Consider the following 17,980-nt stretch of genomic DNA (forward strand, 5'->3'; position numbering starts at 1 on the left):
TAAAACTTCAACCTGATCATATAAATAGGCTGTTGACCTCCTTCCCAAATGGAAAATAGGTGAAAGAACATGTATTATCATAAATTATAATCATTTCCTAAAGAAATTTAACCAATGTAAAACAGATGTTGGAATGAGACTAATCAAATCTAAAAACTGTTTCAAGCCAGCAAATACTGGATCTCCTTGTCAAGCAGAGAGATATGACAGTCAAAGGTAACACTAGTTTAATAAGTAACTTTATTTATAAATTCTTACAGAGAAGGATGATGGAAGATTTAATTGCCTGAGAAAACAATGAGAAGCAGCACAGGGAAAAACAAATTTAAGGAAAGCTTGGAGATTGATCCAGAAGCATCTAGAAGGCTTTTGAGAATAAAACTGGAAGATAACAAGCACATGAAAAATCAAAAAGATCTGTGAAGGTTTATTTATTTTTTTTGGAGAGGGGAAGGCAGAACAATTGGGGTTAAGTGACTTGCCCAAGGTCACACATATAGTAAGTGTGTCAAGTGTCTGAGGCCAGATTTGAACTGAGGTCCTCCTGACTCCAGGGCCAGTGTTCTACTCACTGTGCCACCTAGCTGCCTCCTGTGAAGATTTTTTAATGTTTACTGTCCAGAACGAGACATATACTTGGACGGACAACCCAACAATCCATCTCTCTCTCTCCCCTTCTTTCTCTCTCCCTTCTTTCCCCCTCTCTCTGTCTCTCCCTCTCTTCCTCCCTCTCCCTCTCTTTCTTTCCCTCCTCTCTCTCAGATGCTGCAATTGGACAAATGAGCTAAGTATCAGTATATATAAAACTACAGTTATAGAAAACCACAATGTTCAAAGAAATGTCACCCAGACTACAGATTCCAAAGAAATGAAGGTGGGGATTACTCACAGGGAAATGGAAAACAACTTCATGGTAGGTATTACCAGGCTGACATAGATTACAAATGAGAAACAATTCAGGAAATGTTGTATAAACATATCAGAGAAATGAACAAAAATGATGGTCTCACTATGGAGTGAGAATGACATAACTAAAGCCAACATGCTTCATTGGATCTACTCATTACTAAGACTATCAGGAGAAGGTATCTAGCATACTGAATGGCTTCCCTGTAGCAAAAAATATGAGGACCTACATAAGAATCCCACAGGCTGGGAAGTCATGGATTGTGTGATCATGTGATCACCAATGAAAATACTCACATTGATGACTTTGTCACATTTGACCCCCACAAAACCTTATCTAGGGCAGACACTATTATCCCATTTTATAGATCAGGAAACACTCAGAGAGGTTAAATTATTTGTCTAATTTTATACAGAGATGAAATAAGTCCTTAGATTCAAGCCTAAATGATCTGATTCCAACTCTAGTTGACACAAAACTGTAGCCAATCTAGCCAAGTACAATGTTTACTCATCAGTGCACTCCTTATAGTTGGTACTTAATTTGTTGAATGTTCCAGATGGATGAATAAATGGTTCCTGCTTCAGGAAGGACCAGAACTCTCAGGTTAGAGTGGGCCTAGCAGGGTGACCTCAGTGATTCCCATAGTAGTACTAAGAAATTTTGTGTACTTTGAGTGCTGGACCAGAGTTGAGTTTATATAGTATTATCCAGAATGTGGTTATAGCATAGGATCACAAATTGAGCATTGGAAGGGAACTGAGAGAACATCTGGTCCAAGCCCTTTTATGTTACAAATGTTACAGGTGTTAGAGATGAGTAAACTTAGGGCCTGAGAGAGCAAGACATTTGCCCAAATAAATATCAGAGGTGGGATCTAAACCCAGGTACTGTGGGTACCCATGTATAGCCATCTTATGACATATTATGCCTATCTGTAATGCAGTCGTGTTATGGTAATTAAGGTGGGATTTTTTTTTATTGTTTTCTCTTTTAGAATGCTAAAGTAATCAAGTGCCTTTGATTAAGGCTTGCTAGGTACTAAGCCCCAGGCCCACACCCTTTTGCTAACTAGATGTGAAGCCCCAGGCCCACACCCTTTTGCTGATTAGGTTTGAAGCCTTTGGGCCCTAAGAAGGGTATATATACTCAGAGGTTAGCATTATGTTTTGGGGCTCTCATGCGCTGGAAGAGTGTTGTGTGATTTGACCAGATGAGACTCTGGGTAGTCACTGGAGCCTCCCCCAGCTTTGAAGACTCAGACATTGGTGCTTCTCTCTCTCTCTGATAATTGTATGTATTGCTGTGGACAGATAGAAGCCTGCCTAGTGATTTGTGTTTGCTCTGTTTATATAACATATGTTTATAATTTCTGTTTGTATTCTCTCTGAATTGTAGGATGCTGGCTTTTCTCCCTGAACCAAGTGAATGATAAATATATGCTTAATTGAAGTGAGATTGTTAACCCCTTAAAGTGGCTCTCCTTAGAAAAGCAGATCAAAGAACCTGTGCTAGCAGCCTTCCTGTGTGCTTTTGTTGTTGGCCTTTCACCCCCACAACAGCTGCTAGCAACATTGTTGTTGTAAGTTGTCAATGTCACCCATTTTTAAAATTCCTAGCACAGTTTGGGATCAAGGGGTTACTCTAGGGCAGGGATACTCAACCTTTTTATACATATTTCATGCCCCTCCTTGGCATTCTGGTGAATGCAGTGGACCCCTTCTCGGAATTGTGTTTTGAAATTTACTAAATAAAGTACATAGGATTATAAAGGAAATCAAAATAAGTGAAAATAAGTATGGCATTTTTTCCAATCAATGTGATAGATGCCACAAAATCTTTCCATAAGTCTGTTTCAGTTATGAGCCACTGTTCTACAGTGACTGTGGTATGTTCTCTCTAACATTCAGACTGTTGAGGGTGACACTGAAGCTGGTGTATATGATTTCTAAAGCATAACTGAGCCTGCAAAAAGATATATGCTCTTGTGAAGTTCAGGGGCACTAGAGAATTTGCCAATTTTTCACAAATGTTTATTTTTTTTTTACTTCTAATTAGAAATTGGTATTCTTTCTGGGATCAATACTCTTTCTAAGAGCAGCAGACTAACCCTGAACACAGGATTGGAAATAAAATCACAGGAATAAAATTGGAGGTGTTCATAAAATATATTCCAAGTACAAACTGGATTTTACTAGAGTAGGTTTATAAAATGACAGGTTTTTCATGACATAGCTAAACCATAAATCATATACTTCATTCATATGGACTTCATCAAGTAACTGACAGTGCAGAGGGACAGGGCTAACTCTACATTGAGCACTAAGAGGTGTGTGTGCGTGTGTGTGTGTGTGTGTGTGCGCGCAAACAAAAACTGCAAACAGATCACAAATCTTGCAGTAGAATAGATCATAGAGGGCAAATCCTTCCTTACCATTTTGTAGATTAGGAAACTGTGATCCAGGTCACATAACTATTCAGCACCAGAGCCATCAGACCTGCAAATTCAAATCCAGCACTCTTTTCACTGTACCTTACTGAAAACATTCTGTATTCCATTAATAATTTTATGTAAAACAAGACAGAGGGGAAATGAATAAGTAATTTACTTAATGTAGGCTGTGTAGACCTTTAAAGATGATAGTAGGTCAAATCTTTACCAAGTGATCTATTTTAGACCTATTTTTATGACAGTGGCTGTCCATGCTGGGTAGATTAATCAGGTAATTGGCAAATAACTTTTATTCTAGATGGATAGAACCAGTGCAGGATTTTAAAACACAGTAAACTCTCTTTAATGCTACCATGAAAGGCTTCTGTTGTAACAGCACATGCCATAGAAAGATCACTGGATTTGGAGTCAGGCATTTGAGGTCTGAATCTGGGCTCTGTTATTTACTACCTGTAGAACCTCTTCATTTGCCACTAATAGATGACTGATAGTAACACATTATCTTATGTACCAAGGAAAACAGATTCAAGAGGGCCTATTTACATAATTAAAATCAAAACAGATTAAAATGTTATGAATGATGCTCCTGCTAAAGTGACAAGATTATAAGAATCAGATCTTGTTGAATAATTCAATTACTCTAGAATTGTTAATTGGGCACTTTGGAAGATGAGGTATTGTTTGCAGGCTATTTGAGACAGTAGAGGAAGAATTCATTAAATGGGTCTGGCTTGAAAGAGTGTATTCCCCCAACAAACCTAATTCAATGTACAATAATTCTCTCTTCTCTAATTGTGAACAAGAGATACAGTGTGGAGTGGTATTTAGATGGCCTCAGAGCTAGCAACACTGGTTTTATGTCCTGAGTCTACATGTACTCACTGTGTGACTCTAGGAAAGTCATTTAACCTGTCAGTACTCAGGGAATTTTCTAAGATAAGCTGCTGAGTAGATACTGAAGTCTGTTGGTAGAGGTAGGTTTCCTTACTGGGAGTTCTCTATATTAATGAATTCACAGGCTTGATAAAAAGAAATGAAAAAAAAGCATTGTGGACAAGACCATATCTGAAATACAATTATTCCTTCTATATTGCAGGACTTAGGGGCACAGTGCCCCCATGATCTGGAAAATCTGTGGAAAACATTTTGGCTCTCCCTTCATACCAGAGAAAAAGTCTGAATTTTTTCTTTTTCTTTTATGGGGTATTTATAGTACCTTATTGTTAAATTTAGGTTAAGTATTTGATGATAGGCTCTGTGTTGTCTGCTAGCCTTTGTATGTTGTCTATGGCTTCTGCAAAACTCCTCCAAAATTCCCATTTAATTTCTTATGCCAACCTGTGATATATTGAAACAGTGACGGGGAAAGTCGTGATATGGAAAGGATAACTGTAACCACTAACCTTGGGTGTCCCCCAAGAGTATTTCATCGGCCTTCATCTCTTTTCCCTTGATGAAATTTCATTAAGTGATCTCATCAGCTCCCATGGATTTAATTGTTGCTAGGCAGATGATAGATCTATTTATCTAGCCCTAATGTGGTACAGTGGATAGAGTACTGGGCCTGGAGTCAGGAAGACCCATCTTCCTGTGTTCAAATCTGGCCTCAGACACTTACTAGCTGTGCAACCCTGAGCAAGTCACTTAACCCTCTTTGCCTCAGTTTCCTCATCTGTAAAAAGAGCTGGAGAAAGAAATGGCAAACCACTCCAGCATCTTTGCCAAGAAAACCCCAAATAGGATTACAAAGAGTTGGACATGACTGAAAGGATTGAACAACAACAACCACCACCACCACCTCACTTTGGACTTTCAGCGTCACATCTCCAACAACCTGTTAGTCTCCAGCTGAATGTCTCTCATAGATATCTTAAACTCAACATGCTGAAAACAGAACTCAACCTTTCCCCCCAAACCCTCCCTTTTTGTGACTTACCTATTAATGTTGAGGGTACCACTAATCTCCCAGTCATTCAAGTTCACAAATAAGGTGTCAGACCTTAACTACACACTCTCTCATTCTCCAATGCCAATCTGTTACCAAGTTGCGTAATTTCTACCTTCATAAGATCCCTTGTATATGCCCTGTTGCAGGTCCTTTTCACTATTCACACTTGGACTGCAAAAGTTCAGGTCTGATGTCATCCCCTCTTCCCCATTCCTATAAACTTAAGTAGCTTATTATTACTGTTAGGATCAAATATAAATTCTCTACCATGCTTTTAAAGTCCTTTATATACCCTTCCTACTTTTCTAGTCTTCTTACATTTACTCTCTAGTGATGCTGACTTCCTTGCTGTCCTAACAACTTTCTATCTCCTAACTGTAGGAATTTTCATTGGCTAGATCCCATGCCTTGAATTCTCTTTCTTTATCTCTATATTCTGCCTTGAAGGCCTATTTCAGGTCTCAGCTAAAATCCCACCCCTACAAGAAGGCTTTCTCTATCCCTCTTATTGGTGAAGCCTTCCCTTAGTTAATTATCTCCAATTGGTATTTTCTTGTGAAATTCAAGCTGGTGGATATCTGCTTAAGCTCACTTCATTTTATGACCATGTATCCACAAGACTTTTTAGATAAGAAATATCTTTTATAACTATCTAGAACTTAACTCAAATTAAACACTGAATTTAAAAATGTTTTCTTAGAGTCATTTAAAAAAAACAAATGGAATTCTTATGATGCACACATGTATATATGTGTTTACGTGTATGTATATATAGATATCTGTACATATATAGATATGAATGTACATATCTACAGATATGTACATATATGTGAAACATTCTTCAGTAAGTCTTAATTGTTATCATCCTTGGTTTTCTTATTTTAACCCAGAATTTAGACTTAATAAGAAACCATTTGCTCTTTTCATTCGCTTACTTAATGCTGGAATTAGCTCTATCTCCTAGCAACTTATCATTTGCCTCTCACTTTTACTACTGATTCTTAGCAAATTGTTTCTGGCTACCTGCAGTGGTCATGGAACCATTTGTTTTTTTCTGAGAACAACTTTTTCTTTTTTTTTCCTTTTGTCCTTGAGAATATTTTTTTTTCAGGAGCCATGCGGAATGGTGCAGCTACTGCTGAGCAAAATTACTTTTCTGTCTCCTTTCTCATTCTGTTTCTAAGATTTTCCCGGTTGTTACTCAGTCTTTATAGTCCTATATCTGAATGGCCAAAAGATCACTTCTTCCCTTGTCTGAGAAATAGAAAATCCCATGTCTTTTTCTTCCCCCTCAGAGCAGTGGTTTCATTACTATCATTCTCCCTTCTAAGAAGTTCTTCTGATCCTTTCCATGAATGTTTAACAAGTCATGCCAGACTAAACATGATTTTTTTCTGGACTTGGTTACTAAACTGGAAGATTAGGGAAATAACATTAGATTTCATAGCCAAATCTTTCATAAAATACTGATAGACCATTGTATTTACACTTGTAAAGAATTATTATAGTATTAAATCAAAAAATATTTTATAGCCAAGTATTTTATTAACTATTTCATGCTATTTGAGGGAAAATGATGAAAAGAAATGGACTAGTAGAAGGTATGGTCAGGTTGATTCAGAACTGGGTAAATAGCTGGACCCAAAGAGTATTCCTTAATGGTTCAATGTTAACTTGGAAGAGGCCCCCAGGGGTTTTTGCTTGACCGCTGCTATTCTACACTTTATCAATGACTTAGGTAAAAGCCAAGATGGCATGATTATTTCCAAATGGCACAAAGCTCAGCAGGCTGGCTAATGCTTTGGCTGATAGAGTCAGCATTCAAAAAGCTCTTGATAGGCTAAAATATTGTTCTGAATTGACTAAGATGAAATTTCAATCCATTCCTGAAACAAAAAGCATTTATTAAGCACCTCCTATGTGCCAGGCATTTGAATGAAACAGTCTTTGTCCTTAAATAGCTTAAATTCTACTGGTACTGCAAACTCAATATGAATAAACAGTATGATGGGACAGTCAAAAAGGCTTAATGTTATCTTAGGTTATAGCAGTAGTGGTGGTCATGGTGATAGTGGTAACAACAAAAAATAGCTAGCATTTAGATAGAAAGGTTTGCAAAGCACTTTGTTTTCTCATTTAATCCTTACAGCAACTCTGGGAGGTAAGTACTATAATTATCCCCATTTTACAGATGAGGAAACTGAGGAAGACAGAGATCAAATAACTTGCTCAGAGTCAGACAGCTAAAGTCAGAGGCAAACTTTGAACTTAGGTCTTCCAGCCTCCAGCTTTAGTACTCTATCCTCCATAAGTCCTAGCTGCCTCTAAAAGCACTCAGAAATAAGGTAATGATAGCACCACTATATTCTGTCCCACCAGACCATATCTGGGATAATATGCTCACTTTGGGGGTACACTTTAGGAGAGTCATTGATAAACTATGTAACAGAGGAAGAATGAGAATAGGGGTCATGGAGGACCACAAATTTGTACCACATGATGGTGAGTTGAAGGAAATGGAGAGGCTTAGCTTGGTTAAAAGAAGATTGGAGGGCATAATTATCCCGAGGGTCTGAAGGACTGGCAGATGAAAGAGGGATTAGATTTGTTGTGTGTGGCTCCAGAGAGCAGAAGTAGGAGAAGTGAGTGGAATCTACAAACAGACACAGTTAAGGGGGCTGGGGAAATCCACCTTTTTAGAGGTATCTTAACATAGAACAAGTTGCTTCAAGCCTGATGACTTCACCCACATTGCTCTGGGCCAAGCCTAGCTCAGGCCAGTCCAGTGATTCAGGCTAAGGAGTGAAAAGTAATGAAACACTTGTGGATACAATTATTCATTCAAATGGATGTTACTCCCCTCTTCGATATGCCCTAAGGTAACTGGTTCAGAAGGACATTCCATAGGGGAGCAGGAATTCTTCTAAAGCCCAACAGCATCACCTTCTCGCAGCTTGGGCATTTTTATGTCTCAGGTAACAAGGAAGGACTACCAATTCAGTGATTCAAACTCTAGTCTAGTCTCTTAAAAGGAAAGCAGGCCAGTCAATAAAAAACTCTAGATGCAGTGCCTATGACAGAAAGTCTTCAAGTAGTGGCTGCATAACCATTTGTTAGGTATTTTGTAGAAGGGATTTTTTAAAAATATGGATTGGTCTAGATGGCCAGTGACATCCCTTTCAAGTCTGACATTCTGTGATTGTGCATATAACTAAGTTTACTAATTAACAGTCAAGTCTAGAAGTTCCTTTAAAATTGTATCACAAAGAAAAGCATTATTTTAAAAACTATTCTACTGGCTGTTTTCATCTCATAATACATTCTTCTACCCACCTCCATCATTTGCAAAGGAAATCTTCCATGTCTAAAATACTTTCCCCTCCCCTTTTTAAATCTGTATATGACTTAGATGAAACTCAGATGCCACCTCCTCAAGAAAGCCTTCTCTGATTCCCCTAGGTGAAGGGACTCTTTCGTGACTCATATTTCTTAGGTCATTTTGTCTAGAACTGCTTCTTTGCTCTTATCACATTCTACCTGGTGACATAATCATGTGAGTATGCATCTTAAACATCCTATTAGATTCCTTGAAGGCTGGCCCTTTTTTTTTTAACTTTCCAATTAAATCTTTGTACCATCATTTGTTAGTATAGTGCTGCACTCATTGGATGCATTTAATAAATCCTTATTAAATTGTTGTAAAAGCAAACAAAACCCATAGCAACTAAACTCAGAATAACAAATTGGACTGAACAATGAAAAGAAAATTAACTTCAACTCAATTCAAATACTTATTAAGCACCTAATACATGAAGGGCATTGTACCCAGCACAGAAGTAGATAAAAAAGATTAAAATTGACACCTCTTTGCCTCAAGGAGTTGACAGTCTGGTTTCGTGATAAACAGAATCAAAATTAAATGATTCCCAGGGTAGTAGTTAAATACTTGAAGTACTTACGTTTTGTCCAAGAAGTCCATAAGAGGTCTTAGTACAATTTCTGCATCCATAGCTGCATTGTTCTTGTTGGAGGTGGTACTTCCATTTCCTTTCATTTGATTCAATTCTAAATTCATCTGCTTCACGCACTCTTCGATAATGAGCTGGAAACTAAACATATACACAAAACCCCACCCCCCAAAAGGAATTTTGGAGTGAAATTTGGCCGTGTTCAAGCTCCTCTGTCAAATTCTTAATTTAAACAGCTTTTTGGTGGTAGGGGTTGGGGAAGGGGTCAGGTCAAGTTTCATTACTTAAAGTGCTCTATAAACATGAAGATACATGGAAATAAACAATTAATATTCAGTCTATGGGCATGCTCATGATACCTGTGTGTGTAAGTCCTGACACAAACTACATCCTTAACTGTTCATGCTCTCTCCTTGCTCAAATTACTTGTATTCTATCTGTCTGCATGCTTTATTCACCTAGAATTTAAGTTCCTTGAAGGGTGATATCATTTGCCACATTTTCCTTGTATGCCTAGGACCTAATGCCTTATACAAAGTAGGTGTTTAATAAATGATTGCCGAATGAATCAAAAGAGTGTTTATTAAAAGCTTACTATGTGCGAAGCACTGTGCTAAGCATTAGGAATACGTGTGTGCGTGCATGTGTGTGTGTATATATATATGTATACATGTGTATATATGTATATATGTGTGTATATGTGTACACATGTGCCTGTGAATGCGCGCGCACACACACACGTATATACAAGAGACAACTCCTTCTCTCAAGGAACTCATTCTATTGGAGGAGACAACATATATGGAAGGTTTCAGTAGCAAGTCAAATAGAAAGGTTCATAGGGTGCAGTGGCAAAGCAGATGGTAATGCCTCCTCTTTAATGCCATTTCCACTGACAAAATCTTAACAGTTTCTGTTGCTAAACCATTGATAAAGCCAAGGACTTTGGTGGCAGAATTTTTTTTCTGGGTCTTTAGTAGCTGTGGTTATAGCCACATCGTTGAATGACACTAGTGCCACTGACTTTGGACAGTATTTTTATAAATATTAATTGATTATGTGGCTCACCACCTCCTCTGCCTAACTCAGTTCTAAGACTTTCCTTTTCCTAAGATATTTGGACATTTAACTTCCTTTTCTTTTCCAGGGATTGAAAAGAATGTTGAAGAGCTCATTTCAATCTAGAGAAATACCATCAATGCAAGGATTCCATTTTTTTCTTCACTTCCCGAATCCTTGAATACATTTTAGAGATGATTGTGTGGCTAGGTATATTAGGAAAAGAAAGAAAGCTAGGAGTAGTGGCAAAGGTAAAAGGGTGCAAAATATTCATACCACTGAAAGGGTACTGAAAAAAGAGGGAAAATTAATTTTAATCATAGTCAAAATAGGGAGCAAAGATAATATCTTTTTATCCTAGGCTCAGTCTCATTTCCCCTCCCTCTGCTCATTCTGTTTAATGAAAATAACAAAAAGTAAATAATACTAATAGATTCATTAGATTGCTAATATTTAGGCAAGTAATTATCACTCTAATGATTCTCTCAAATTATCACCATCATTAATATCTCAAAGCAATGAAATAACAGAAATATAAATGTCTTTTAAATTTTAGAGTTTAAGAAGATCATAGGATTGAAATGTAGGGGGATTTAGAGGTTATTTAGTTTAACTTCTCCATTTAACACATAAAGATAAATTTAGTGTCTTGATCAAGGTACCCATAACCTCTGACTCTGAATCCAAAGCTCGTTTCAATATACCACACTACTCAGCAAAAGCATATACTTCTGTAAGAAGATAGTTCTTTGTCATGCATTTCTAATTCAGTCTCTTCCCTTTTATTTGTTATGCCTAAACAAAGAATGTCTTTAATGATCTCTGATGAAATAAATTTAAATAAGGGGCACTATAGATATTTAATCAGTTGAACTACTGTTCAGTCTTTAGGGATAACCAGTAATGCCCTCCTCCTTATGGGTGGCCAGGTCTTGTATGAGGCTAGGAGAAAAAAGAGATACATTTTTGTTATTATGGAAGAGAAATACTCTTCCAACACTCTCTTTCCCCTGAGAAGTGATATTTTCACTTCACTTCAGGGGAGTGAAAAGTAATTCTGCTGATGGAGTCCCCTCAGGGACCACTGCTGTAGTCATATCCTGGAATTACTGATCCATTTCACTACAGTAGCCAGGATTCTGTGTATCATCAACCAGGATAATGAAAGCACAACTGAAAACATCATTCTATTCTGGAATTAAATGATGGTGAATCCACACTTGGGATACACCATGCAGGTCTGTTTTCAAGGACAGTTTTTTTTTCTCCTTTCCAATCATTTTGCAATTAAAGGAGGTTTTATTTTGAGCTCACTTGTAAGAAGCAAATACTACTAAGCAATCTTGGACTTCATGAGCTCCTAAGGAACCAAAAAAAATCACACAAGAGTTCCTAGGAAATGTACTTAATTGCTTTATTTATTCAGAATCATATTAGGCCAGCTTCAGGTGCCAAGTGCACATTTAGCAGAAACATAAAAGAACCACCCTTAGTGATGTAGATGGTTACTAATACAGCTTCCTGAGAGACAGTGCTTCCTGAGAGACAGGGCTCTCAAGTACATGCTGTGTTTGTTGATAAAGAATCTAGGCTTTTAATTGCCTTTCTCAAATATGCCCTGAATTCCCTAAAAAGATACAGCAATAAAAAGAGCAAATGACAGAATTATTGAATCTTAAGCTTTAAAACACAAAGCAAAATTGATTGTCATGCAATTATAGACTTAATTTCTTTAATGGAAATGGCCAAATTGGCTAATTTGGAACCCCTAACTAATAAAGACTTTGGGGTTTACATGATTCAAGTGGACATCAGAGCATGAATTAATCAGTTGGCTGAATAAGTCTTATCTACCTTGCTTGCTGCAGATAGAGCCACAGTGGTGGAAGCAAAGCCATATGTCCAAGGGCTAATTTCTCTGTTAAGTTTTGAGTAAGTCAACTTTAGTTAGAAACTGGTATCAGGTGCTTCACATATTTTTTTCATCATCAGAAACCTAGATTATTATTATTCTAGCTAATCTCAAACAAATCACTAAATAAAAGACACATTCATGTAAGGTAGCTATATCTACCAATTTGAAGGACCTCCCTTTTATAAAATCATTCTCCATTACCATGTAACACTCATGTCAGAAGATTGTAATTTTATTAATAACCTGTTTCTTGTCCAGATTTTTTCAAAGTCCATTTCATATTTGAGGTTCAATAACTTGAAAGTTTCCTTTTTAAAAATAAGAAAGCAAAACTCAGGGGGCCAGTCTGGGTACATTATAGCACAATCTGTGAAGGGACCTTATCCATTGGTATGGCTGGGGCAGATGATATAAATGAGCAGCAAGTAGGGCCCAGAATTAAATGGGAAGAAGGGAGTATGTGGGATTCCTTTTAGGAATTATGAAACATTTTTTATTGACTCTAATAGTCACATCTTTTTATACTGCATCAGATTTTTATTTATTTTGCCAACATTTCCCAATACATTTTTTGTCTTTAAATCTCTACAGAGCCAGCTTAGAATAGTTGACAGAGAGCCTACCTTAGCACCAGGAACTCTTTTTTAAAAAAATTATTTAATATTTTATTTTTTCCCAGTTACATGTAAAACAATTTTAACATTCTTTTTTTTCAAATTTTGAATTCCAAATTCTCTCCCTCTCCCCCTCCATTGAGAAGGCAAGCAATTTGAAATAGGTCATACATGTGTAGTCATGCAAAACACATTTCCATATAGATTATTCAGTGAAAGAAAACACAGACCAAAAAACCCCAAGAAAAATAAAGAAAAAGTATCTTTGATCTGCATTCAGACTCTACCAGCTCTGTCTCTGGAGATGGACAAACTCTTTCATCATAAGTCCTACATAATTGTCTTAGATCATTCAATTGCTGAGAATAGCTAAGTTATTCATAGTAGACCATCATATAATATTGCTGCTACCATGTACAATGTTCTCCTAGTTCTGCACATTTCACTTTACATTAGTTCATATAAGACTCTTCATGCTTTCCTGAGAGCCTCTTGCTCATCATTTATTAATCCCCTCAATTTCCAACTCTTTGCCACCAGTAAAAGAGCTGCTATAAATACTTTTGTACATTTTAGTCCTTTCCCTTTTTTTATCTCTTTGGGATATGCACCTAGTAGTGGTATTGCTTGGTCAGAGGGTATGCATGGTTTTATAGCCCTGTGGGCATAGTTTCAAATTGCTCTCCAGAATGGTTGATTACAACTTCACCAATCATATATTAATGTTTTAAGTTCCTACACCCCCTCCAACATTTGTTATCTTCCTCTTCTGTCATATTAGCCAATCTAACAGGTGTGCAGTAGTAAGGCCTCCTCCTGGTTTGCTAGGGTCTGGTCTGAGCTGCCACAGCCTGTGCTGCACGGTGCTCTTCTCTTACTGTGGTGCAACAGACCTTTCCAGTCAACTTTCTAAGTTGTCTTGGGCTTGAAAATTATTTCACTCTGCCTTTTTGTGGGTTCTACAACTCTAGAATTTGATTAGAGTTATTATTTAAAGATATTTGGGGAGGATTTGGGGAGAGTCTGGCATTTATGGCCATAGAAAATCTGCATGCGACCTATGTTTCCAGTTTTATTCCACCATCTTGACTCTGCCCAAGGTTCATCTTTTCAATAGAAATATTCTAATAGTGTTATATGATGATCACAGAGAGTAATTGAAAGGTACATATGGAGTGAGTAGCAACATATAACAAGAAGAACTGGAGAAAAGGCTCTCATTATGGAAACGTATGATTGAAAAATAAGATCTATGAAGAGAGTCTCTGAGTTCTTCCCATCAGAAGCAGGTGAGAATGGCCCTGAGTATGTTACTAAACTCTCAGTAGCAAACTTGTTGGAAGCCATGGAAAAGATTTACATAGCCATGGAAAAGCATGGATTGCATTGTTGTCTCACCTAAATGGATAAGATTTGAGATCCATTTGAGCATATGAGTAAAGAGTCTAGAAATAGGCTAATCACTTTGTTTCCTATAACCACAACAGTCTCTCAAGCTTTTCCTGAATTCTAACTTCCCCTCAATTAAAAGTAACATATTACTGTGGCTTTTGGTTATTGTTCTTGTGGGGACTAATGAGAGGAGGATGGCTGTAGACTTGTGATTTCAGTACAGTGAGCTCACAACATAGAAAATGTCCACAAATCCTAGATCCATACTCATAGTCTTTAAAAGATGTCATAAGGCAGTGACTTGCCCATAGTTCCCATAGGAAGCATGAGTCAAAGGCAGAGCTTGAAATCAAGTCTTCCTGACTTCAAGGCTGGCCCTTTAACACTCTATCCTTCCTCAATGATGAAGGTTGATGAACAATAGCATGTGGAGAGTGAAGACATGGAGAAAAGCCAGGGCCTGAGAAGCACTATTAAGTATTTCATTTCCTCTACTTTGCCTCATACCTCTGTCTAGCAGCCAAAAGGCTTTAAAAAAATTGTGGACCCATCTTATGCACACACGTAGTTACATTGAGTCAAATAAACAAGCGATCACTGTGTACCTGTTGCATTTAAGGCATATGTGTGGAGGGACAGAGAAGTTTAAGCAACTTAAAAATTTGATAGGAACTATACACTTAGCTTGGATACAAGCATAAGTTAAAGGTCATTATGAGGATATATGAAGCAAGCTTCCTAATAAGTCAATTAACCTTTTTAAATGAGCAGTTTCCAGGCTATCTTTGTCTTAGAGTTCCCTGGTCAGAGGAGGCTACCTTTGCTAACTTTCTGAAAGGCAAGTTTCTTCTGGAGAATTATACCTGCTCTCACATCCGGTCACAAGAATATGAAGTTCCCAGTGGAGGCTAACTTAGAGTTCAATTTGTATAATATATGTATGTATGACAAATATATAATGTCTTGGGTGCTCTTCTCTCTCCAAGCTATTCCTCAGCATTTACATCTGCTTCCACAGGAATTATCATCTCTGTTCATATAATTCCCAAATCTATATATACAGCCTCAATTATCTCTTTCCCTTGCTTCATCACCTGTTGGATGTCTCTCTACACCTGGATGTTCCATGGCTACTCGATCTCAACATGCTCAAAACTGAATTTTACTTACTCTCTAATTTTATCTGCACCATCATCCAAAATTTCCTATTTCTTTGGGGGAGAGGACAAGAGTAATGAGCTTGGGATTTGCAATCAGAATTCCTTTGTTCAGTTCTACAGCTTTGTTACTGGAGAACTGTTACAGTTATTGTTACAGTACATTCTTTATTTCTTATTTTCCTTATCTTTAAAATGGGGATGGGGGAAGGAGGAGGACGTGTGAACTCTGCTCCCTATTTACCTTAATTTTTTTAATGGGAGTAAGGACAGGGACTAGAATCCTGATTTCATTAGTATAGGGAACTCCTGGGTGAGGAGATTCCCTCTACTAATACTGGCCAGCACCTCAGTAATTTTTAGTCTGAACTTGGTCTGGAGTGTTAAAAGTTTAAGTGACTTACCTTGGGTCACAAAGCCAGTACATGTCAAAGGCAGGATATGAATCCAGCCTCACCTGCCAGCTCATTATCTTCTGCACCATAATACCTTCTTTTCAGTAGATATTTCACATATATTCACATGAGTATACATTGTCTCTCCCTACCCCAATAGAATATAAACTCCTCAGAGGGAATCATTATACTCTCAATACCTAAGACAGTGCCTGGCATATGAAAGGTATATATAGACCTCTTGAAATTTATCCATGGTCCATGGATGCCTGGTTAAGAATACTTACTCAAGGGTAAAATGCATACTTCTCAGCCTGGCATTTATGGCCATGGAAAATCTGCATGCAACCTATGTTTCCAATTTTATTTCATATTATTTCCCCTCATATACTCTACCTTTCAGTATAAGCTATTTCCTAAACCTGGTATATCAATTCCTGACTATGTATTCTTTCCTTTGCTACCGTAACTTCTTGCATTGTGTTTTATTAAAATGTCACCCTGCCCCCTTCCCAACTAGAATTTAAGCCCACTAAGGGCTGTGACCATCTGGCTTTTTCTTTTTATTTTGTATCCCTGGCATCTAGCACAGTAGCTTGCATTAGAGCAAGATTTTGTGACTGCCTTACACGCAGTAGGAGCTTAATAGATCCCCGCTGAATGGGAAATCTTTGCCTCTTGTATACTCAAACGCTAGTCTCTAGTAATTTTGCTTTCTGCTTCTTAATTACCAATAAAGAGTCAAATGCACATACAGCATATCTATGGAAGCATCATTAGCTATCATGGCATCAGAGGGCATGGGTTAAAACCTTGGCTCTGTTGCTTATTTCTTCTGATATCATAGGTTAGGACCTTTACCTCTCTGCGAATCAGTTTCCTCAACTGTAAAATGGGAGTATTGGACCAGATGACTTCTAAGGTCCCTTCCTTTCTAGCTTAAAACCTGTCATTACGAAAATCATTGTTTTAGGTTCTTATTAGTTGTGTTAATTACCTTTCACCATAGGTTACGCTGAGTTCATCCAGGACCCCGTTGAGTTTTACCTGAAGTTCTTTGAGAACACTACTAGCTTCAGGATCTAGCTGCAAAGAGACCAGAAATAATATTAATTGGGGCTTTAGGTTAACATGATCACATTTTTTTGCAAGCACCGTGAGTATTATAAAGTAAACTACATACAATATGACTCAAACATTTAGTTTTGGAAAACAAATATGGAAACACCACCCAGATAAGGAAATTTTAAAACAAACCATGAGGGTCCTTATATATGAAAGAATGATTTGAAATCCATAGCATGCAGAAAAACATAGCATTTCTCAAGCTAAATAGCAAAGCCTTTGCATGCTATTGCAATGGGTTCCAAGGCATGTAGGATAGTATCTTGTAGACTACAGTAGGCCTCTGTGCCAGAAAACTGAGAAAATGACATACTAGACAAATGTGTGCTGCTTCATAATATAATAGGATCCTCAACAATGATGTGGGCAAATAAGGCCTCTAGGTACTAATGGGGACAAGCGTCATTTTCAAAGTCTGATTCGATTCCATTTACAATTCAATTCTTCAATTAAAAAAAATGCTTTTATTAAAGAGTAGCATGTCTCCTATTTGAAGGTGTTTTCATATTTTTCCACAAATGGAATCAAAAGAAAACAAATGAAAAGAAAGGAACCAAACTCTCCAAATGTTTCTGCAGGCTGTGACAGGATTGGCCTACACTGAGTCTCACTTTCTGAATGCCACTGGGCCACTCAGAAGTGGATTCTTACCTACATCAAGTTCAGCAACTTGACCTCCCTTGGAAAAAAAAGCTCCTGGAACTGATTCTGGCAGCAGTTGTTTCTGCATAGAAAAGGAGCTCATAGCAGAGGTCAGAATCTCTTTCAATAGGATAAGGAGAATTCTGCACAACACAGCAATGTTTCCTCTACCCACAATCTTTTTGGAGAAAAAAAAATCTCTTTACTTGAGATGAAATGTATTTTTCCCCTTCTCCTCAAGTCTCAACATTTTGATGAAATATCTGACATGACACTACCATGAAATGACTTCATGAAAGGGGTGTAATTTTTTAACCTTAGTATATCTAGGAAGGCAGTGACATTCCATGGAATAGATGACAGATGCACTGGAGACTGAATTCAATTTTTTAATTTTGAAAGTCAA

General features: G+C 37.4%; 1 protein-coding gene across 1 annotated transcript in view; it reads right to left on the bottom strand.

Moving 5' to 3' along the window:
- Positions 1–17,980, bottom strand: part of UNC13C (unc-13 homolog C) — a 580,271-nt gene that overhangs the window by 95,894 nt on the left and 466,397 nt on the right. Inside the window, exons 23-24 of the mRNA XM_036734862.1 lie at positions 16,805–16,893; positions 9,267–9,416 (exon numbers count right to left, since the gene is read on the bottom strand). Of these exons, the coding sequence (XP_036590757.1) occupies positions 9,267–9,416; positions 16,805–16,893 (239 nt within the window). The remainder of the gene's footprint in view (positions 1–9,266; positions 9,417–16,804; positions 16,894–17,980) is intronic.

This window comes from Trichosurus vulpecula, chromosome 8 (assembly GCF_011100635.1).
Source record: "Trichosurus vulpecula isolate mTriVul1 chromosome 8, mTriVul1.pri, whole genome shotgun sequence".
Lineage (NCBI taxonomy): Eukaryota > Metazoa > Chordata > Mammalia > Diprotodontia > Phalangeridae > Trichosurus > Trichosurus vulpecula.